The 24,216-nt window shown below is 44.6% G+C and overlaps 2 protein-coding genes across 6 annotated transcripts in view; both read right to left on the bottom strand.

Annotated features, from left to right (window-relative positions):
• Positions 1 to 400: 400 nt before the first annotated feature.
• Positions 401 to 8,763, bottom strand: B3GNT6 (UDP-GlcNAc:betaGal beta-1,3-N-acetylglucosaminyltransferase 6). Of its 3 annotated transcripts, none has more exons than XM_032259147.1 (2): positions 7,819 to 8,763; positions 401 to 3,016 (listed from the first exon to the last, which is right to left on the bottom strand). In XM_032259147.1, exon 2 carries the CDS (start codon positions 3,014 to 3,016, stop codon positions 1,862 to 1,864), a length of 1,155 nt encoding a protein of 384 aa, XP_032115038.1. In that variant the 5' UTR covers positions 7,819 to 8,763; the 3' UTR covers positions 401 to 1,861. The 3 variants fall into 3 exon arrangements, with proteins under 3 accessions (XP_032115038.1, XP_032115036.1, XP_032115037.1); XM_032259145.1 differs by having other exon boundaries at positions 401 to 2,996; XM_032259146.1 differs by lacking the exon at positions 7,819 to 8,763 and having other exon boundaries at positions 401 to 4,131.
• Positions 8,764 to 19,578: 10,815 nt separating this feature from the next.
• Positions 19,579 to 24,216, bottom strand: part of ACER3 (alkaline ceramidase 3) — a 163,822-nt gene continuing 159,184 nt past the window's right edge. For all 3 annotated transcript variants that reach the window (XM_032259143.1, XM_032259142.1, XM_032259144.1), the window contains 2 exons: positions 22,341 to 22,386; positions 19,579 to 21,840 (listed from right to left, as the gene is read on the bottom strand). In XM_032259143.1, coding sequence (XP_032115034.1) covers positions 21,787 to 21,840; positions 22,341 to 22,386 — 100 coding nt within the window. In that variant the 3' untranslated portion in view covers positions 19,579 to 21,786. The remainder of the gene's footprint in view (positions 21,841 to 22,340; positions 22,387 to 24,216) is intronic.

The raw sequence follows: 24,216 nt of genomic DNA, 5'->3' as shown, positions 1-24,216 counted from the left end.
TGCATCCACTCATCCATTCACCCTGAAATCATTTAGGAGTACTTGTTATGGCCTGCTCAGAAAAAAAGACCAGCAAGGGACAAGTGGCTGTGGCTACCGGAGGCCCATGGCAAGGGCTGCAGAAGGGTCAATTGGAATTGCCACCTCCTCCTGCTTCCTTTGACCTCTCAGAGCTGCCAGTAAGCCAGCAGAATGACAGTGCCCTCCTATGTGGCTTACAGAGGATTTACGTGGCCCTGACATGGAACATGACTGTGGAAAGTGTATTAGTCCATTTTCACACTGCTATGAAGGATGCTACCTGAGACTGGGTAATTATAAAGGAAAGAGGTTTAATTGACTCACAGTTCTGCAGGTTTAACAGGAAGCATGGCTAGGAGGCCTCAGGAAACTTACAATCAAGGCTGAAAGTGAAGGGAAAGCAGACAGCTTCTTCACAAGGCAGCAGGAGGGAGTGGGAGCGAAAACGAGGAAGTGCTGCACTTTAAAACCATCACCTCAGCCAGGTGTGGTGGCTCACACCTATAATCCCAACACTTTGGGAGGCTGAGGCCAGTGGATCACACTGCTCCCAGGGGAAGGGAGCAGTGAGTGGCAGTCCGTGGAACCGGAAATGCAGGACTGAGGAGTCTGGTCTTTGTCCTGAAGGCAACGAAGATCCTTTGGCCAGTCTTCTGACTTTCTGCCCAGGTTCTTTCCTCCCTGAAAGCGAGTCCCTGCATCCATCTTATATAGTTGGGACCTTGCTGACACACACTTCTGCCTGTCCTTAGGCTGTTTCCTTGATTTTCTATATTGCCAAGATGACTGGCAGCTGTAACTGCTTCAGGTCGGGACCACAGCCTGGTTCTCACAGCCCCGGTCACCAAGTTCCCAGGAAGCCCTGCACATTCTCTTAACCACTATCCACCTCCGTTTCAGATCTCCCACCTCCCAAACACAATTCTACACACCTGCCTCCATAGCCTCTCCAATGCTGGCCTCCATGTTCCCATCAGCGTTTCTCCACTTTGAACTCCCCAGAACTCCCTGCTGGGTTGTCCAAGGCCCACTGACCCTGAGACCCAGACTCCAGCAAGGAACCTGTCTCTGACCTGTGGGGGTGAGCATTGGTTGGCAGGACCCTACCAGGCCATTAACTTTGGTGGGGGTGAGTGTGGAGGGGATCAAAATGGGGTGCTGTCTGAGAATGACATGGCCCTGGATTAGTCACTGTCTGACCAGGCCTCTGGTTTCCACTTTGATTTCTACCTCATGGGGTACCCGGACAGCTGTGAGAGGAAGGATGCCACATGTACCTCAGCTACATGTGACTGACTTCTGGGGGGAGGGAGAAGCAGGATCCACCTGACGACTGTCAGCCCAGCTCCAGCTCCACTCACTTGTAGAGGAAGTGGTGGAAATGGCAACTTAACATTTGTAGGCATATGGCAGGGTACGCTGATCCTCGCTCCCACATTCCCAGGTATCCCTTGCTCCACAGCCCACAAGGACCCGAGTGTGGGAGCCAGGTGCCCGGGAAGGCTTGCAGAGGGGGCGGTGGAGCTGGGTTTTCGAGGATGAACAGACATTCTAGCCCAGTGGTCCTCAGGTCTAGCTGCACATTCGAATCACCGGAGGAACTTAAAAAATACTTAACACGTCTTGGGTCACCCCAGACCAATCAAATCAAAACTTCAGGACATGCAGCCAGGATGCAGTTATTTCCCGCATCCCTCACACCCTGCTGATTTCAGTGCGTAGCTGGGTTTCAGGTGCACAGAGCTGGGCAGGACGGAAGGTACCCAGGGTGGGAAAGCTGCCTTCTCAGCACGGACACCGTCACGGGTGGAGGCCCGGGACTGAGGCCACCCACCCAGCCTCAGGAGACCCGGTGTCCCCGGTCACAGCTGAGCGTGGGGCTGTGCAGCGCCTTCCACATGAGCAGCATCTCGTAGGGTGCGAAGCGATGCACCAGCAACAGCTGGCGGTACATGCAGGGGTCAAAGGAAGGCTGCCGGGCGCCAGGCAGCTGCACACCGAAGGGCCGGATGCCCTCGTGGCCACTGGGCTCCAGGCCGGCGCGCTCCAGACACATGCCCATGTAGGCATCGTCAATGGGGAAGAGCGGGGTGTGGCCGGCGGCCCAGCGCAGGGCCCGGGCCGTGGCGCGGGACAGGAGGAAGCCACCGCCGCTGCAGTACACTGGGTAGACCGACCCGGGGAAGAGCTGCGGGGGCACGAAGTACTTGCTCCAGCTGTCGCGGATGGGCACGGAGCCCTGCATGAGCTGGCCGGAGAACAGGTGGCGGCCGGGCGGCTGCGCCCGCAGGAAGCGGAGCACGTTGGCGGTGTGCACGAACACGTCGTCGTCGCCGCTGAGCAGGAAGCGCGCGTGCGGGCAGCGCGCCGCCAGCCAGTCCAGCAGGTGCACGTGCTTGAGCGTGAGGTTGAGGAAGGTGTCGGCGAAGGCCCACTGCAGCACGTCGCCGTGCTCGCGCGCCTCCAGCGCCACCAGCGCCGCCAGCCGCTCGGCGGGCGCCTCGTCCTCGGGTCCCGGGGTGCCCAGCAGGAAGAGGCGGCGCACCTGCAGCCCCTCGTAGCTGCGCTCCTGTCCCCACGTGCGCCGGATGAGCTCGCGCCGCTCGTAGTGCGCAGGCGCCGACTTCACGGCCAGGAGCAGGAAGACGCCGCGGCCGCCTGCGCACTTGGCCGGAGCGTCCCAGAGCAGCGGGAAGTGGCGGCAGTGGCGGTACCGCAGGAAGTCCTGGATGCGCGCGGGCAGCTGCTCGAAGTCGGCCGTGGCGTTGGCTGAGGCGTTGGCCATGCACGGGGGCCCGGGGGCCAGCACCGAGGGCAGAGCGGCAGCTGTGGGAGCGTCGGTGGGGCCCTCTGGCGTCTCCTCCTGCGGGGACCTCTCCTCTTGCGGGGACCTCGGGGCCTGGAGGAACCACTGCTGCAGTGCCAAGAAACTCACGCCCACCAGGAGGCAGGCCAGAGTCTTGGGATCCAGGGACCTGCGGCAGGGAAAAGCCATCTGTGGGGGAAACCGAGTCAGAGGTGAGCCAGAAGTCATCTTTGACACCCGTGGGACACCACCCGTACCCCGTCAGCTCTCTCCCAGAACCTTCTTAACTTTGCTGTTAAGTGGTAAAAAGGAACCAAAATCCAAGATTACACTGACTCTCTCTGACTCTCACAGGCTGGACCGTTCCTCTGACCTTCAGATATGTGTCTCTCTTTGCCTTCTGACAACTCCGCCCCACAACTCGTCAGTAGGCCGGTCGCCGGACTTATCGTTTGAGTTTCCATCTTCCCCTGAACCCATACCCTGCTGTTCCCACCTCCGTTCACATGACTACTGCCAGAAGCCCCAAACTTCTTCCCTGTCCTTCTCAGCTGCTACCTGCTGTCCGCATCCTACATCCCTCTCACTTACCCCTTCTTCTCCACCTCTGCCCAGCCCGCATCCTCTCTAATCTCTTCTCGTTGCCACTCGAGTCGAGGAAGCATGAGGTAATAGCACTGGCCTGAGACCCAGGGTTGAATTCTGCCTTCCCGGCTTCCATCTGCACTGTCTGAACAGTCAATTCCCATGTCTAGGTCTGAGTGTTGTCATCTGTGACAAAGAGTTAGTGAATTACTACTGCAGAGTTGTTGTGAGCATGAAATGAGCATGAAGTGGCCAGTGACTGAATGACCTGGGTGATAGGACCTCATGGGTGATGTGACCTCCATGGAATCCTCTAGCTCTGCCTCCTCATTCTACCTGCTGATATTATTTGCTGTTCCCAAACCTTCACCCTCAGTCCCTCTCCTGCAGGTAGCCTGTCCAGGTGCACCTCAGGCACGGCCTGAGGTCTTCATGAAGACCCCCAGGGACGAATCCCAGGTCAGAACAACCTTTTCTGTATTTAACTGTGCCCTGCTAAAAGCATCAGGTTCTACATCTCAGACCATTGCCTCTTTATTTATTTATTTGAGACAGGGCCTCGCTGTGTCACCCAGGCTGGAGTGCAGTGGTGCCATCATGATTCACTGTTGCCGTGAACACCTAGGCTAAAGCAGTCCTTCCACTTCAGCTTTTGGAGTAGCTGAGGTGCTCTACAAGAGTGCATCACCACACCTGGCTAATTAAAAAATTTTTGGGGGGTAGAGACAGGGTCCCACTATGTTGCCCAGTCTGGTCTTGGACTCCTGGGTTCAAGTGATCCTTCCACCTCAGCCCCCAAAGTGCTGGAATTACAGGCATGAGCCACTGTGCCCTGCTCCCACTCCCTCCTTCAAACAGACTCCACACTCTCCTGCCTTTCCTCCTTTCTCTTTGACTATGTTTCTCAGTTCCCTTTGCTCAATCTCCCCTCTCTAATGACCTTCTTCTTCTTTTTTTTTTTTTTTTTTTTTTTGAGACAGGGTCTCAGTCTGTCGTCCAGGCTGGAATGCAGTGGTGTGATCATGGCTCACCGCAGCCTGCACTTACCAGGCTCAGGTGATCCTCCCACCTCAGCCTCCTGAATAGCTGGGACCACAGGTGTGTGCCACAGTGTGTGGCTGATATTTTCTATTTTTTGTAGAGACAGGGTCTTGCCATGTTGTCCAGGCTGCTCTCAAACGCTTGGCTCAAGTGATCCTCCCACTTCAGCCTCCCAAAATGCTAGGATTACAGGTGTGAGCCACTGCACCTGACCTCTCTAATAATAACCTTTCATAGTGGAAGGCCTCTAGGGCTCTGTCTTAGACACTCATTTCACCTTTGTCCAAGATGATCTCCTTCACCGTTAGGACCTCCGAGCTCTAGAGCCACATGACCAACCAGCCCCCTGACCTATCAGCTCCATGGTTGTCCACAGCCACCCTGGATGCAACTTGAACTCTCATCTTCCTCCCCCGAGCTGTCCTGAGTACTGCCATCCACTGGGTTGTTCAAGCCAAAAATCTTCCTTGACTCCCTCCTTTCCCTCATTTCTCCACACAAGCCCCGTCGATTCTCTTCTACATTTTTTTAAATCAACCTTCATGCTGCCATTCCCTCTATCAACAGGCTGATCCAAACTCACATCCCTGCCTCACATGAAGTAGTGTCCTGCCTGGCGTCTCCACACACTGCCTTGCTCTCGGCCGGACTCTCCCCTCCTGCAGCTGGAGGAACCTTTGAATTATGCAGATTTGTGTGCCACTCCTCATGCTCTTTTCCTTAGCTTCCCTGTGATCCACCTAGCCATGCTCTCAGCCCAGTCACAGCCTCAGGCTGCCAGACCTCTTCCTACCTCGGAGCTTTTCTTTGTGCTATCCCCCTGCTGGACTGAATTCTCCCTCCCTTCTCTCTTTGCGTAAAGACTCAGTCTCTGCATCCACTTGACAAGGCATATTCCTGGGGAAGTTTGAATGAAGCTCAAAGGAGACCAGGTACCCTGTTAGACATTACAGCATATGACTGTTTAAAGGTTATCTTCCCTCCTAGACTGTAAACATTTTAAGGGCAGAGATTGTACCAGTGTTGTTCACTGTTGTATCTCCAGTGCCCTGCATAGGGTGGGAAGTTAGGACAGCAGAGTCGTAGGAAGTGCTGGCTGCCACTGCTTTCTAGTGTCATGAATTTGAGCATGTTGACTTAAGCTCTCAAATACCTGCCTCTGAAGACTTACTGTGAAGAACAAATGATAATGTGTGTAAAGAATTTACTGTGGTCCTTGGCACATAGTATTCAGTAAATATTAGCTGTTAGGATTATCAAGGTGCCAATAAATATTGCTGAAAGACTGCTTTTCCAAAAGTATGTGCTCAATAAATACTTGCAGGTAGTTTGCACATAGGTGTTACCAGACTGAACTCTGCTGCTTGTGTATTACAGTCCATACACAGTGTCTGCTGAAGAATGGGCACAAAGCAGCATTCAGTGAAAGAATGGGAGCAGCTAACTACAAATGCAAGTGTGAAAGCCTTCCAAAAGTGTCAATGTAATCACCAAGTGCTGATTAGAAATATGACATAGAGTATTATATAGTGTATCTTCACGTATTCCTGCCTCAGTGTTAGAAGCACCATGAGAAGAGGGCCTGCGAGATAAGCTCTGTCTCTTTTACCATCAGCTATCTACTCAGTGCATAGTCCTGTGCCTGGCACATTTGGGGAATGCAGTATTTTTTTTTTCGATAAATGAAAGAAAAAAAGAATGAAAACAGAATTTGGAGTCTGAATAACTGGATTTGAGCCCCAGCTTCTTTCCTGAGTTAATCTCCTAGGTGTCAATGTCCTCATTGGAAAAATTGAGAAAGTTAACACTCATTTTTCAATGAAATGAGGAAAGAATCCTGGTTATACTAAAGTTCTACACACATACTACTTAAAAAAAATTAAAAAGCATCCCCCCATCATTTCTAGAAAGAAAAATAATCTCCTTAATGTAACAATAAATCTTGTTTTTTATAAATTTGCATTTACTTTGATAAAACTGAATGAAGATCCTGGATCACAGCCAACTTCCGCTGTAAAGTAAAAGGTATGGGGCCAGGCGCTGATCCGAGGGCGGTGCTGGCTCACTCAGCTCTGTTCTTGGATGCCGCACTGTACATCCTGGGGGCTTTGACTTGCTGTGAAGCATTGGGCACTTCTCTCTATGGTTCTTTTTGCTGGATCCCCTTGTTTCCCAAAGCAGTCTTCAGACATCCTGGAGCCCATGCACCTTAAACTCTCCCAGCCTCTGCTGGCCCTGATCCCTTGTCTCTCAGGACACAGCTCAGACACTACCTCCTCCAGGTCACCTCACGGTAAGTCCGGGTCAACAGAACCTGTCTCCTTGTTGATGCCATGACTGCCGAGTAGCAAATTTGGTAAAAAGAACAGATCTGCTGCTATTCCACCCCTTTGAACCTCAGGTTCCTTGTTGGTGAGACTTTGGGCAAGTCCTTTATCTTAGTGTCTCAGAATTATATGAGTTAATTCATGTAAGACATTCAGAATCATGCCTGGCATGTAGCAAGCACCAGAATAACACAAGCAGTTGGCTAACACAGGAGACCATCTTTTTATGGATGAAGTCTAGACTTCTCACACAGTATGGTATAAAGTTCCTCTTTATAAACCTTATAAAGTTCCTCTGTGATCCCCTAACTACAGACCTTTCTCACTGTGTTTATTGCTCCACACATATTAAGACATCCATTTATTGCTTGCCTTTGGAATGCTATTCACTCTGCCTAGAATTCCCCCTTTTTCCTTTTCTTGGCTCACTGCAACCTCTGCCTCCTGGGTTCAAGTGATTCTCCTGCCTCAGCCTCCTGAGTAGCTGGGATTACAGGTGCCCACCACCACGCCCAGCTAATTTTTGTATCTTTAGCAGAGATGGGGTTTCACCATGTTGGCCAGGCTGGTCTCCAACTCCTGACCTCAAGTGATCCACCCGCCATGGCTTCCCAAAGTGCTGGGATTACAGATGTGAGCTACTGCACCCCTCCAGGAATTCCCCCTTCTTTTCCCAGAAACTATTTTGGTCATTCCCTCCTCTGGTTTGATGCTGAGAGATGGATGGCTGGAATACAGATTCCAGGGACACCCACCCGCCCCCTACTATCCCAGGGTATTCCTGGAGGAATATTTGTACAGCAGATTTCACAAGCAAAAAAAACTTTTATTATCTATTAGGACTTTGACCCCAAGCCCCAACATGAAGCCCTGACCTCTGGGGTCTGCACTGGACCTGTGTAGAAGGGGCTGTTTTGTCCTTGTTCCTTTCTCCTTGGCCTCCCCCTGTTCTTTCTTGGGACTCTGTTGAGAGGGGAATGGGAAGAAGGAAAAATGCACTTCCCTCCTGATAGGAATAAGCCCAGGCCCCCAGCTTACCTGCAGTGTCTGAGAGTGAAGTAGAAGGGAGACATCCACAGCCTGGGACCAGCCTTTAACCCCTTTATTTCACACACTGAGATTACACCCCAGGCCTTGGCTTGGTTCACTTGACTTGAATCTGACCAATCCATGACATCACCCCTCCTCCTTAGGGATAGGATGAAGAGCGGGAGGGCAGCTACAGGCTTCCTTAGCTACCAATGACGGCCTGCCTCCTCTTTAAGCTCAAATGTGAGTGTGAGTCAATTGAAATCTCCTTGGAGGAGGATGTTCTCAGTGCAGTGTTGCACCTGTGCTCCTGGAGAAGGTGCATCTTGTCTGTAAAGACAGTGTGATGACAGACCTCATGTGGAGGTCTCCTGTGAGTAGCCTAGAAAAGTGTATTGTGTCCCTTCAGAGGTAGAGGCAAACTGCCTGAAGGGCTGTTGAAATAGGCATGGTTAGCCATCTTTGTAAGAGTATTTATTAGTTGTTGATTGAAGGAAATCAGTTTAATTTTAATACTAGGTATGGGGGCCTGATGGATGGGACTACAGTGTTGAGTTGTAGTGATCCATCACAGGTACCATATATACACATTTATATATTTAAAATACATATTAAATTTAGATATAGTACATTTTATATATTAAAATATAAATGTATATTAAAATGTATATACATAAATATATATATATGTTTTTTTAGATTTGAACATAGGCAAAATTAGGCTGCTAAATGGAGAGTAGTGGGGGATAATCACTCTTTAAAAATAAGGTTTTATATAATGAGTTTTAATCCTTGAAGGGCCTGCTTTAACTTACATTGGGTCATATTAACTATAAAATGGGGGTTCATGGGGGGTCCCATTTTATCAAGCCAATTTGCAAAAGACAAAGAGACACTTTTATTTTATTATTAATATTCAAACAGGGTCTTACTGTATCTCCCAGGCTGGAGTGCAGGGGCACTGTCCCGGTTCCCTGCAGCCTCAACCTCCTGGGCTCCGTTGATCGTCTCACCTTAGCCTCTTGAGTTACTGGGACTATAGGCACACACCATCACACCTGGTTAATTGTAGTTTTTGTAGAGACGGGGTTTTGCTTTTGCCCAGGCTGGTCTTGAACTCCTGGGCTCAAGTGAACTTCCTGCCTTGGTCTCCCTAAGTGCTGGGATTACAGGCATGAGCCACCACGCCCAGTCTAATTAATTATTTATTTTGTCAAACTATCTATGTTCAATGGAAAACATTTTGTAGCAGTGGGTATATGACCATGAGAAATTTAGGCAAGGCTGCGCTTAAATTGAGTCATACACATTTAAAAACTTTTATATGTAGTTAACCTCTCAAGATTATAGGGTCAGTGTATTTAAATTAGTGGGATCCCCAGGCATAATTATAATTTGAGCCCCAGTGTTAAGTCCATTAATTTTTGACAGTTAGTGCATTTTTGCAAATGTTAAGTTAGACCCTATGTTATAGAGGCACAAAAACCAGTAAGTGCTGTTTTTAATCTTTTTGTTATATAAATTCTTTAGTACATAAATTAGCAATTTTGAATTTCCAGTTAAATCAAATGATGGAAAATACAGCATATACACAGTTTACCTAGTGTGTGTGTGTGTGTGTGTGTGTGTGTGTGTGTGTGTGTGTATTTATTTTATTTATTTGAGATGGCGTCTCACTCTGTTGCCAGGTTGGAGTGCAGTGAGTCGATCTTGGCTCACTGCAACCTCCACCTCCCGGGTTCAAGCAATTCTTTTGCTTCAGATTCATGAGTAGCTGGGATTATAGGCATGTGCCACCACACCTGGCTAATTTTTTGAATTTTTAGTAGAGATGGGGTTTCAACATGTTGGCCAGGCCAGTCTCAAATTTGTGACTTCCAGTGATCCACCCACCTCAGCCTCCCAAAGTGCTGGGATTACAGGTGTGAGCCACCACACCCAGACTATTTATTATATATTAAAATATGTATATAATTTATTTATACACATTATTTTATAGTTTATATATAAATTACATGCATTTATGTATATATAATCTATACATACTTTTTATTTTCCTCTATATCTAGGAGTTTGTTCATAAATCAATAAGTAATCTAAGGCTAGCATTGTGTTTCCTAGACTTGCTGTTTGCTCAGTACCTAAAGTTTAAAGTTCCGGGCTGGACACGGTAGCTCAGACCTGTAATACCAGCACTTTGGGAAGTGATTGCTTGAGCCTAGTAGTTTGTGACTAGCCTGGGCAACATAATGAAACTTTGTCTGTACAAAAAAAAAAAAAATCAGTGGGGTGTGGTGGTGCACACCTGTAGTCCCAGCTGTTTGGGAGGCTGAGGTGGAAGGGTTGCTCAAGTTTGGGAGATTGAGGCTGCAGTGAGCTGTGATAGCACCACTGCATTCCAGCCTGGGCAACAGAGCTAGCTAAATAGATAGATGATAGACAGATAGATAGATAGATAGTTAGATAGATAGATAGATAGATAGATAGATAGATAGATAAGTAGATAGATCCTTTTTCTTGGCATTATAGCTGCCTAAATCACCAGTCTCTCTTGTTTGATTTTTGTTGTTGTTTTTAAGGCTTTTAGCTACCAGAAGCTGTGGGTGTTACTTTCAGCCTCTAGTTGATAAGACTTGAGAAGAGGAAGGAGGAAAGGGGCCCAGTGTCTCTAGGAAGGAGGCATTCTCTGGGATGGCCTCCACTGCCAAATTACCAGTCCCTTTTTTCTCCTTTTCAGTAAAATTTTTTAGAATGGCTAGCATTTCTAGGTAACTAAATAGGAGGATCTCTCTCTCTCTCTCTTTCTCTCTCTCTCTCACACACTCTATCTCACTTTCAATGTTTGCCCAACAAGCTCTTGGTGGTATCAAATCACCCCCTGTTGTTTTGACCTTACAAATTGTTACTGGAAAAAATTTGGGAGGGCCCTCCAGCATACTGGATCTACAGGCAGCTGCTTCCCTTTCCAGGGTGTCCTAATCGACATCTCAGGGGTCGGGGTGGGGACCAGGAGGCTGGCCTCAGCAGCCCTGACTCTTGGGAGGTGCCGTGGGACCCGAGTGAAGTGACCCCCCCCAGGGGCTAGGGCTAGGCAGCTGGATCCTTTCCCCTGTCTCCACTCACTGACACAGAGAGCCCGGTGTTGAATCACCCCTTTCTGACTGTTACTCGAGGGAATGCTGCTTTCCTAGAGCTTGGTAACCCATGTCTCTCAGTAGTGTGATGGAGGTAGAGCTGCACTGTCCTGGCTGCCTCACTCTGGCTGGACACCAGGACTTCGCCATTTATAGCCAATACAGTCCTGACCACTACTGAGACCCTGGGTCACAGGGACAGCATGCCTGGCTCAAGGGGCAACACATGACCAAACAGTGGCCCACTGATTAGGATCCTCATACTCTTAGGGAGGGAGGCTGATGGAAGGGAACCCCAGCTTCCTTGCCATAGAACCTGCCCTCTGACGGCTGCAGGGGAGCCCAGTGGTTCAGAGGTTGTCTGCAGCCACTGCAATTTCGGGTGACTCCCCAAGACAGCACCGACAGCAGCAGTAAGCAGACAGCAGAGCAGCGTGACGGAACGGCAGCAAGCTAGGTGCCAACCAGACACTCCAGGCTGTGTGATATGGAAAGTTAGCTACTCACAGCAGACAGACTTTGGGGTTGTGTCCCAGCCGCAACTACAGTCCTGCCAACTGCTCTGGTTGTTTCCAATGAAACTTCGTTTTCTCTGTTGACTTAGCTGGCGGCTGCTAGAGACAATGGCTACCTTAACAGTGATAGAGAACTGTGAAGAGTTTCATTCCAAACAGCATCTTCATAGCTTGGTGACTTAGTGGACATTCTGTGAGAATGTTCATCTCTCAACTCTCAGGCTCCTCATCCCTCTTACTAGTTTACAGGGGGAGGTGCCAGATGAAAGAAGAATGGAGGGGGGGAAAGGGTAGGGGGAAAAGAGAGAAGGAGAGGGACCGAGTGTAGGCTTCCAATGGGGATGGTGAGGTTTATCTAGAGGATGAGGAAAGCCCTAAGACTCACAGGCAACTTCCTGGTGGGTGAAGGACTAAAAGGAGCTGATTAGGATTAGCAATAAAATCTAGGAACAAATGAGGGCAAGACAGTAGCCCCAGGGAGGGACATGGCCACTTTCCTCCCAGACTACACCCTGCTCCTGAGAGTCCAGGGCCTGGCACAGAGCTGGTTGACTGAATGAATTTTGTGAACTCGTTTTCTTCAAGCCCCCTAAAAACTCACCTTTTCTCCTTGGCAGATATACCTTTTGGGAAATTTGGGAATGATTTGAAGTGGGGAGAAAGTTAAATGGGGGTAAGGTTATTGGAATAAAATTAGCAGATTTTAAAACAAACAGTTGTGACCTCTCCAGGAGATTTCTGAAATGACCAGGGAAGAACTTAGTGAGATGTATGTAGTGGACACGTGTGCCGAAGGTGGCTTCCAAAAGATGTGTACTGTTCAGAGACAGATCAACACACTTTGGACGCCTTTTTAGCCTTCCCCGTTGCGATGGATGGGTGTTTTAATCTAGCAGAAAAAGTCTCAATCCAGTGTGTGCTCTGCCCCACCCTAGTCTGAAAAACTGGGGCAGGATAAGGCAGGAAAACCTGTCTCCACCTCCAAGATAAACAGGTTCTGTGGCACAGGCCAGCACCTGACTACTAGGCAGGGGAGAAGGCTAGACAGTCCCTTGTTCCAGGCCTCACTGGTCAGTGAGAGAGAGGAGAGGAGTTGACTCCTCTCGTTTGTCCAGTTTTGAAGTACCCCTGCAGGCCCAGGCCAGGCACTGTTGCAGGAAAGGCACCGTTTAGAAACTTGTGATGAGAGTCACACTACACCATGGTGCTAACCGCTAAGACAGTCCTACATTTTATAGACGTAGAACCCAAAATTTAGTTGTGAATTGGCCACAACCAAACAGCTTTTCAGTGAAGGACCAGGCTCCTAAGCCAGGTCTTCAGACACCCTGAAAGGAGATAACTTGTCTAACAGCAAGTACCCTGTCAGGGTTAATGCCAGTGGTTCCAGCTTGGAGCCTGTCTGTCTCAGTGCAGTGTCATATCAGGGTCACTGCCTTCTACCCCTCAGCCATGTAGCTATTTCTGCCGACGGGCACTGTGTGTCCAGCCCAGCCACAGACATTCAGACTTTGAGGAACTAGAACCCAGATCCTCACCCAGGCTTCCTTTCCAAGTGACTGGTGATTCTCTTTGGTTTGAGATGCCCTTGTCTTTCAAAATTCCTCTACGTAATCCTTAAATGGTTTGGTTTCTAGGACTCAGTCTCAGACCCTGTTTCCTTTTGTGATCTCAACCACTCCCATTTCAATTAATATGCACGTCTGTGATTCTTAAATTTACATCTTCAGCCCAGGTCTCTCAGCTGAGCTCCAGATCCACATTTCTTATCCTGAAGCTCTCGGCTAGGTCTCACACAGACTGCAAACTATCTCCACTACCACTGTCCCCCGTTCTCCCTTTATCTGGTATCCCTGATCCATATTGGCTCCCTTTAATCTATTCTCCATCTTTTCCAGAGCTTCCCAAATTCAAATTCTTTTTGTCTTTCAGAGATGATGTCTCTGTTGTCCAGGCTGGAGTGCTGTTGATTTTAGCTCACTGCAGCCTGGAACTGCTGGGTTCAAGTGATCCTCCCACCTCACCCTCCTGAATAGCTGGAACTACAGGTGAGTACCACCACATCTGGCTACCTAAATTTTTTTTTTGTAGAGATGGGGTCTCGCTGTGTTGCCCAGACTGGTCTCAAACTCCTGGCCTCAAGCAATCCTCCCACCTTGGTCTCCCAAAGTGTTGGGATTACAGGCATGAGCCACCGCACCACAACAACTAAATTCAAATTCGTAAGATGGCTTTCAAAACCCTATGTGACATCATTCCAACTCATCTCTCCAGAAACTCACCTCTGGCTACCTCTGCTATAAACAGCCTTTCCCCCGCCTTCCTTAATACCTCTCATTCTTCAGTTCTTGGTGTAGATATTCATCTTTAGGAATGTCTTCCCTAATCCAGCTCCCTTGCATTCCCTCCTAGAACACTCTTTACCTTTCCTTATGACGCTCATCCCAAATGTAATTGGCACAGTTATTTATGAGACACTAAGTGCCATGAGGGCAGGTATTTGTCTTATTTTTCACGGTATTCCTAGAGCCTAAAATAGACATTCCAGTTTGTTGAATGGATGGCACATAGTAGGGCTCAATAAATGATCCCCACTCCCATTTTCTCTTTTCTCATTTCCTTTGAGAATCAAGCCTTATTTTGGGACTAGACCACCCTATTAAGTGAGACAGGTCTTGCTTTCTCTCTTACCTAGGAAGACCCACTTGAGGTAGACTGCATTCCAGTCCAGGGCAAAAGAAAGAAAAAAGAGCTGAAAAGGCCACCCCAGACCACGCTAGAGAGAAGCCCAAAGTCAAGTCCACAAAATTTGCTAAATCAAATGACAGATACCTGTGTTAGGCAGGTGTGTACTGTTCAGGGTGAAATAAAGCCATTCACACTCCTTTTCAGTTATTCCCTCATAAAGCACAGCCCAAATGGCTTTGCAAACTCATGTCTGTGTTTTGTCAGGTAAAGGTTCCTGGTTCGCCTCTTGCCAGCATCCGTTGATACAGGCAAGGCTGCCCTACCCTGACAAACAAAGGAGGGACTAACCGAGGAATCAACCATATGGTCAACAATAAGTAAAACCACCATTCCAGCACGCTTGGCTAAGAAAGCTAATATTTGAAAAGCTGTAGTTTGAGGAACTAGATGAGTTATGGAAAATTCTAATTTGTTTACATCTTGTAGATGGTACTTTGGTTAAAGTTATAAACCACAGACACACATGGCTTATGCAGGACCATTTTTTCTGTTCCTGATCTGTCGCCCTTCATTGTGTGAAGCTGGACGGGTTCATGTGTTTACTTCACAGCTCCTAAAGTTGAAGATGCTGTATATTTAAAGATATAAATGTTTAATTAAAAAATTATTAGCTTTTATCCTTGTAACATACTTAGGCTTGGAGTAGAAAGGTACTGTAGTACAGTGTTAGGAGTCTAATGGCAAAGAAGCCCCCGGATAATGACTGGACGTCATTTCCATGAAGAGGATTACTGCTGGCCTATACTGCCAGCTTAAGCAAACTGGAAAAAGATGTGTCCTCTGAGATGCAACCCCATCTTTAGCAGGCTGAGCACAGACTAGATTTCAGCCCCTGATTCACCCTCCTTCCTCTCTCAACTGGGTGCCTTTGTGTAGTACATAAACTCTCTAATAACACATGGTAGCCCTTCCTTTATATAAACGTATATATTTAAAAAATATACATCAGGGATAAAACGCTACCGGTAGTCTTATTTAAAAAAATATCATTTAATATTTTCACCTATGAGAGGTAATGAATGCTGAAATATAGTCTCCATTATAGCAGGCTGGAAAAAATACATTATCCTACTGTTTTCTAGAAAAATGATTATGGCATTGGCAAATCAAATGGAAAAAGTGAATAAGCAGACTGAGATTATCTGAAAATGTTCGTTGCTTATAAGATTCAGTACAATGTATATGTTTATTAAATAATCACTACTAGAACAAACATCTGCAACAACTATGAAGTTAGGAAATGCTATATTAGCGTGAACAGTTTATCTGTTGATCACATTGATAAGCGACTCAGAAATATTAAAAGTATGGAAATGCATGATGGTGAACAACAATGCCCCATCAGTACATTAAGCAAAAATAGATAATGGCCTCTATATCTCGGAACAGACTCACTTACTTATTAGTATGAATAATTTAGCTCTAAAAAGAAAAACCCAAAAGCAGCTTGGACTGACTGTGGAAAGAACTTTGAATTTTTCCTTTTAGAAAGTTAAAAAAAAAAAAAGTATACATGACTTCCACAGTGTGACAACTACCAAGTGGCACATTTTATATGATATGAGAAAAAATGGTCAAAAGATCTCAACTTTCTGGAAGTCAACTCAAAAGCGAAGGGCAACTAGCATTTTTGGATTTTATAGTATAGAATGAAATTCCCTTTATATTGAATACTAAATCATGGACCTTGCTCATAGTAATTTTTCTCAAAGGTTTAGGCACTTTGCAATAGGCTACTGCCAATATAGAAAAACTGATATGAAAAAATAATTCAGTAAATATTAAATACAAATCATGTGATTACATTCAACAAAAACATGAGATGTCTCAAATATGTAACAAATTTTCATTCTGACAAATACACACTAGAATCACCTTGCAGAGAAGTGCAGTTGGGCAGTACCACTGTACTGTACCATTGTGCCATTGCAGGGGAGGCAAACTCCCAAGCCACAGAGTAAACATTTTAGACTTTGCAGGCAACATAGAGCTTCTGTTGCATATTCTTCTTTCTCTGTTTGTTTAAACATTTTTAAAATGTAAAAACTGGCTGGGCATGGTGGCTCACGCCTGTAATCCCAGCACTTTGGGAGGCCAAGGTGGGCAGATCACTTGTCAGGGGTTCAAGACCAGCTTGGCATGGTGGCATGTGCTTGTAGTCTCAGCTACTTGGGAGGCTGAGGCAGGAGAATCACTTGAACCTGGGAGGGGGAGGTTGTGAGATCCTGCCACTGCACTCCAGCCAGGGCAACAACAGAGACACTGTCTCAAAAAAATAAATAAAATAAAATAATAAAAAATAGAATAGAATAAAATAAAATATAAAAACCATTCTTAGCTTGCAGATCATCTACCTGCAGCCTGGATTTGGCCCATGGGTTACAGTTTACCAATCCCTGATCTAGAGCCTTGTGATATTATGGCACATTTTTATCATTCACTTTTAGGCACAGATGATCTCTGAATGAATACTTACAGGGAACCATATGTATATGCTTAAAGATTTCTCTAATAAATACGGTTGCTGCAATTTTACAGTTAATTCTGCAAACTCCATTTAAAAGTGATGATCTACAGATATGGCATTGCCAGAAGTTTCAGAAGCTTATGACAATTTTGTGAATATTTAAGTTACCAATGATTAAATTCAGTTCAAGTATCAGCACTATGTTCTTTAAAGCAATGAAGCAGGTCTTGTAAGGGCTGGAAAGGAACTGTATGCAGAGCACAGTGAACTGTGGTTGGTGCTATACTGACTGGCAGCCGCTGAGCTAAACAGAGTGGGGGAATTTTAGGTTACTTTGCAGCCTGTAACTGAATTTCTTGATTTGGATTTTAAGATTTTCTATTAAAAAAAATTATTGTGGCCGGGCGCGGTGGCTCATGCCTATAATCCCAGCACTTTGGGAGGCCGAGGCAGGTGGATCATAAGGTCAGGAGTTCAAGATCAGCCTGAACAACATGCTGAAACCCTGTCCCCCCGCCAAAAAAAAAAAAATATTGTGACCAATCTTCTACACTAGCTGCCTTTAAAAACAGGTAGTAATTAGCTGAATTTAATGATAAAATGAAGACCTTGAGAAATAATACTCTTTAAAGTACATGAAAATAGGCAGTCAGACTGTGCCTTGTTGAAACTTGTTGTCCCTTACAGTTTTCCACTTTTCTTTTAACAGTGTCAAGGTTTCATACCCAAGGCAAAGGTTTACTGTCCAAAGTCAGAATTTTATCTTCAGTTTGAATTTCAAGTGAAGAAGTGTCCATATCTGGGTATATGAAGCTGACTGGGCTGGTAATTTTGGAGAAATGCTGAAGTCCAGTGGAATGCTGCCAAGAACCTCAACTACACTGGCGGCTCCCTCATGCAACAATTACATAGTTAGATATTTTAACAAATATTTCCTTATTCTTATTTATTTTGAGACAGGGTCTCACTCTGTTGCCCAGGCTGGTTGGAATGCAGTAGTTAAAAGACAGTATTGAAAATTTCTAAGCCAGGCGTGGTGACTCATACCTGTAATCCCAGCACTTTGGGAAGCAGGGCGGGCCGATCACAAGGTCAGGAGTTCGAGACCAGCCTGACCAACATAGTGAAACCCTGTTTCTACTAAAAATACAAAAAAATTAGCTGGGTGTGGTGGTGCACACCTGTAATCCCAGCTACTCAGGAAGCTGAGGCAGGGGAATTACGTACTTGAATCCAGGAGGCGGAGGTTGCAGTGAGCTGAGATTGTGCCACTGCACTTCAGCCTGGTCAACAGAATGAGATTCCATCTCAGAAAAAAAAAAAGAAAAGAAAAAGAAAATTTCTAGTCAGCTGGATCAAGATGACATTCCTTTTTTTTTTTCTCATTTTGCAGCTCCTTCCGTAAAGGGGTTTAACTACTTTAAATCAAATTTTAGTCCTTATTTTTAAATAGTTAAAACATAATTCACTATAATTGCAGACAATATAAAACAAGACAACGTGATCAAACTAATTATAACACTGATAGGATGCAAAATGGAAGACAGAGGTAGATCTGCAAACAGTCACACAGGTGGAAATTCCAATTAGAAATGCTTCTCTTTGAAATGTCAGTTTTACATAAATGTTTATCCAGCAGCACATCATAAACCACAGGGCCAAAACAATTTGTTGTCACATAAATATGGAATTGGTAGCTAAAACTCAAATTTAACCGGAAATAATTGTTTTCGTGGGACTCATAAGACAAGCTTAAATTGTTAGACGCTTTTAGGGCATTGGCTAATTTGGAATTGGCTAGTATTATAACTTAATTTTTGCAGGCATTTAAAGATTTTCATGCATTATGTATTTGAAGTTTTTGTTTCTTAATTTTCTTTGAACCACACCTCTTCTCCTTATTATTAAGAAAAACTCTCTTAGGGTAAGGGAAGACCAAATTAACTGTCCTGAAATTTTGCATTATGTTTAAAGCATAATATTTGATTTACTTTTGTCAAACAAATACTACTATTAGGGTTTTCATTTGTAGATTATTAAAAAAATGTTTTTCCTGTTAATTATAAATGTATTTACTATCACAAGGATTAAAAAGATCAATTCAGGTGGTAGGGATGTTTCACAAAACATCACAGTGGGGAAGGGGGGGGTAGAGTGACCAATCAGCTTAACTTCCTTTCACCTAGCTGTTCCTTAAAAAAACAAAAATAAAAGCCAAATTGCTTACAGTTTTTCAGAGTGAAAATGGAGGCATAAGGATATCCAAGTGCAAGCACATTGCTTCTTTCACATCCTCATAAAGTATTTATTTATTTATTTATTTATTTATTTATTTATTTATTTATTTTTTTGAGATGGAGTCTTGCTCTGTCACCCAGACTGGAGTGCAGTGGTATGATCTCGGCTCATTGCAACCTCTGCCTCCTGGGCTCAAGCAGTTCTGCCACAGCCTCCCGAGTAGCTGGGACTACAGGCGTGCATCACTATGCCCGGCTAATTTTTGTATTTTTAGTAGAGACGGAGTTTCACTGTGTTGGCCAGGCTGGTCTCAAACTCTTGACCTCAAGTGATCCACCCACCTTGGCCTCCCACAGTGCTAGGATTATAGGCGTGAGCCACTGTGCCCAGCCTTACAAAGTATTTTCTAAAATATAATTTACTGTAGGGTTCACAGATGAGCACTTTTCACATTAGATGATATGCAAACAAATCATTATTTGCTCAGCAGGAAACAGATTTTTTTGTACACTCCAGTTAACATGAAGTTTTCCACTAAAACAGTGGAAATCCAACCCTGTAATGTCCACCTAGAATCCAATAAGGAAAAAATAAAGCCATTGAAATGAAGATAATTTAGCAATATCCTATAGGTCACCAGTGATTTCCATAAAATACTGCACAGATACAAAGTCTTGAGTGTTTTACTTAGTTGCTAAAACGAGGCACAGCTGACTTGAAAATTAAGGAGCCTGGCTTCCCTTTCTGCTTTCCATTCTCCCAACAGAAACAAGGGTTTTCAAAGAATTGGCCACAGTCTTACAGGTCACCTTAGGGTGTAGATGACTCTCCACTGAGGTGCTGGACAATTTTATTGAACAGGTGGCCACTGGTGGTGGTGAAGAAATCACTGATTAAACAAATTACTCTAAATGGCCTCAGTATCAAGGTGTGCTCTCTGTACCCTTAATTTGACTTTAATCCTGCAGAAACTCAGTTTTACCATGTTTAACAGCATTGCCATGTAGGATATACCTTTATCCTACACTGTATATATATATTATTTATGCTGAAGAATATCTAACTGAAAAGTATAAAAAGATAAGTTAAAAAAATGAATTAAAAAATGTATCATGGCTGATAGCCCAGGTAACTGCAGGTGAAATGTAGCCAGAAGTCAGAATCTTGGGGCAAAATCAAGTACAGTCTTATGGGCTGTACCTTCGAATGGTTTAGTTTTATACCCTCTTAAGGCAAAACCAAAGTTCTCTTAATGTTTTGGAAAGTGTTTTTCTTCCTGGAGGATCATAAAAGTAGGCGGAAGAATCAGTCTACTGGCTTGTTGGTATGCTAAGGGAAGGATGCCAACTTGACATCCTTGGATACTTGGTTAATAAAACTGAGGCTAGTAGGTGAAGACAAACAACAGAATAGTTTTTGGTTTTAAATTTGTATGAAGGCTACTTAGTACTGGAACAAATGACAAAAGTGTTTTACCATCTTTACATATGAAAAAATGATTTTCCTTTTAAACTGTAGCTCAGGATTTAATCTTGAGTCATGTCACCATGTGGTAAAAACAATCTGGATTTTACAATAATTTACAAAAAGCAAAAAAAGTCATAAAAATGCTAAATGATGCAGAGCTACAAATATGATGATACATAAGCAGAGGGGTAAAATCAGATTTTTACTCCAGGCAGGTGTTATGTTTGTGAAAAGTGATGAAATTTGTTATACATTCAAATGCAAATTAGAACTAGCTGCCTTATGATGAGATTTTACTGTCATTTCTTAGCACCCTAATTTTTGTGGGCTCTGTACAGAAACTTTTATCTATTCCCTTCAGAAAATTAAGAAGCAGATATTTTAATATGCTTTATGTAAATAGGATCACCATCATTTTAGCTTTAGTTAATGCAACACACTTCCCTGGACACAACCATGACCTCTCTGAGAACTGGAAAATACTGCATAATTTAAAAAGTCAGAGAGTAATGACATTCCCTGACAACTTCAAGTAAGTTATGTGAGGAGGATGAACTATGGGCAGTCTAGACCACCAGTCATATTTGTCTAGTCATAAAAATGGTGACAACTTAAAAAGGTCTGCAAAGATCAGAGGAACAGAGTTGGCTGAAGTTGCAGCATTCTATACGTGTCCTCATGGAGCTTCAGAAAGGGATAAGATGACCCACTTATTCTGGTTGGCTGTGGCCATAGGCAGACACCATAAATCCTGGGATGTGGTTAAGTACTGAACCAGGGGCACGTCTGAGCTTGCTTATGACACTCCAACTAGCCCCAGAACAGATAGTGAAGAACTACACAGAATCCCACAGCTAGCTCGCTCTTCTTCCTCTTTTTCTTTAACCTTTGAGAAACATCCATGAGATTAATACAACAATATTAATCAAATCTGATACAGCTGAGTGCTGGCTCACAGCTAACTATCTGGATATGCTCGATATGGGGTTTTGTTGGCCCTTAGCTGACTGTTTGCATTATTTAATCATATATTAAGAAAGGTATAATTCACATGCAACCCTTGGCAAAAAAAAAAAAAAAAGTTAATTTCTTATAACCATCACAAACTGTTAACCTGTTAAGAAAAGCCCAATTGTTTCTGCATTTGAGGTTGTACACACACATCATCTCTGTTTCTTTATAAACTGGAGGGTGAAAGGGGGAGGGTGACAAATGAGAGGAAGGCATGAACTAAACACCCAGCAGGCCGCATTCCTCATTCTCTGTGCGGCTGGCAGCATTAGTCAGAAGTCACTCCTCTGCTGTGATGGTCGTGACATATTTGAACTTGTAGATCTTTAAGGATTTCCTTGTTTATTCTGCCAGGTCTGTGGTAGGTGCTTGTTTGTTTTCTTGGTGGAATGATTCATCAATGCTTCCTGAGAGGCTCAAACAGGATCACTGGCCAGATTCCAAAAAGAAACTGTTTGGGAACAAATTAGGACAGAATGAGAAAATATAAAATTGTTCCATGTTATCCCTGAAAAAGAATGAGAAAGAATCCATGGGGCTATGACTATACATAGGTTTGCTAGTGACTGTCCTGGTATTAGTAGCCTCGGCAGAGTATATTCCTTCTAGATCTGTACCAGATATCAGAGAGTATTTTTTATTGAGTTTATTTAAATCTATTATGCATTGACTTGTCAAGCATGAAGCTGGGCATATAAATTATCTCTGATCTTTAAAACACTCTGCAATGTAGTTACTAGCAGCTCAATTTTATTGTCAAAGAAGCTAAGGCTTAAAGAGAAGGTCCTTGTCTAAGAACATGCAGCAGTAAATGAAAGATTCAATGCCTTTGGTTCCAAAGCTTGTGCTTGCTCCACTACCTCTCCACACTCCCCTTTCTTCTCCCACCTCCATCCTATACCCAGTATCCTACCCCCAACACACACACAGAGGACCTAAAAGTGGACTTACCTTCACTTTTGGCCTATATCTCAGGTAAAGTGTTCTTGTATACAAACTGAAAGAAAAGTGGGAGGGGGAAAGCTCTTCAGACTGATTTTTAATTGATGCAAACTGGCTTACTGAAAAACTTAACCATAGTGCTTCTGCATGTACAAAGAAAAAACAACATAAGTATATGCCTCATTTGTTCAACTGTTTTTTTGAGCACCTACTCTGCAAAACTCTTTGCAAGATGCTATGGAACACAGAGAAATACTTAAACTCACAGACTGGGACCTCAAGATGTGTGTAGTTTGGTAGTGAGCATTCTACTAATGCTTGATATGATTCATATCAAAATTAGATATTCCATCTTTAAAGATACATGGTAGTAAGGATTATAGTATTCTTAGAATATTCTGAAATGGGTAAATCAGCTCCATAAGGATTAAATACAGGTATGAGGAAACCAGGAAGATCACAGAAAGTGATAAGAGAAAGTCTCCTATAGTATCCTTTAAAGTGAATCACATCTGGACATGAAATCAAATTCTAAAATCAGTGCACATAGCAGAGTATAGTTGAATTTATTACTGAAAAATTCATTAAACTGTCCATAACATACAGGAAAAATAGTTTTATTATACTATTTACATGTATCTGCATAGTAAAATACACTGTGATTACATATGCAAAACATAATTTTATAGTACAGGTTGAGCATCCCTAACCTGAAAAGCTGAAGTCCAAAATTTGAAACTTTTTGTGTGTGTGTGTGACAGTCTCGCCTTGTCCAGGCTGGAATGCAGTGGTGTGATCTCAGCCCACTGCAACCTCTGCCTCCCATGTTCAAGCTATTCTCCTGCCTCAGCCTCCCGAGTAGCTGGGACTACCGGTGCCCACCGCCACACCCGGCTAATTTTTGTGTTTTTAGTAGAGACGGGGTTTCACCATATTGGCCAATCTGAAACTTTTTGAATACTGACATGATGCTAGAAGTGGAAATTCCACACCTGGCCGCATATGCAATCAAAATACTTATTGAAGGACAAGAGCAGTGTGCATTCATAACAGAACAAGAAGTCGTGTCATTTATACAACCCATGAGAGATGGCTAGGACAAAAACTGTTACTTTTTTTTTTTAGACAGATTCTCACTCTGTTGCCCAGGCTGGAGTGCAGTGGTGCAATCTTGGCTTGTTGCAACCTCCCCATCCTGGGATCAAGTGCCTCAGCCTCCTGAGTAGTGGGATTACAGGCACCTGCCACCATGCCTGGATAATTTTTTGTATTGTTTTTCTGAGAAGGAATCTCACTCTGTTGCCAGGCTGGAGTGCAGTGGCATGATATCAGCTCACTGTAACCTCCACCTCCTAGGTTCAAGCAATTCTCCTACCTCAGCCTCCTGAGTAGCTGGGACTACAGACACGCACCACCACGTCCAGGTAATTTTTTTTTTTTTTTTGGTATTTTATTAGAGATGGGGTTTCACCATGTTGGCCAGGATGGTCTTGATCTCCCGACCTCGTGATCCACCAGCCTCAGCCTCCCAAAGTGTTGGGATTACAGGTGTGAGCCACTGTGCCCAGCCCAAAAACTGTTTTTAGTGAGACAGATGACTGGAGGAAACATTTTAAAGAGTCACCAAGCAGAATGCCTCCTTTTCCCTACAGGAGCTACTTCCTAGCCGCTCGACTGCTTCTGATGTTTCAGAACATAGCACTGTAGGTGGAGACTGAACCTACAGCCCTTGTTGGCTGCTGCTGTTGTCTGATAGCTGATGGAGGTGTTCTGTGATGCTTCTGTGCTGCTTGGTCACCCTGACCACATTATTTTGTCACTGTAAAAATGGTTTGTCATATTTTCTGCTGTTATGTACTTATGTAAGAAAAAGTGTAATTATGAA

This window comes from Sapajus apella, unplaced genomic scaffold (assembly GCF_009761245.1).
Source record: "Sapajus apella isolate SASKATOON/1434 unplaced genomic scaffold, GSC_monkey_1.0 scaffold106, whole genome shotgun sequence".
Taxonomy (NCBI): Eukaryota; Metazoa; Chordata; class Mammalia; order Primates; family Cebidae; genus Sapajus; species Sapajus apella.
The sequence above is the reverse complement of the archived record's forward strand: the minus strand, read 5'-3'. Positions and strand labels throughout refer to the sequence as shown.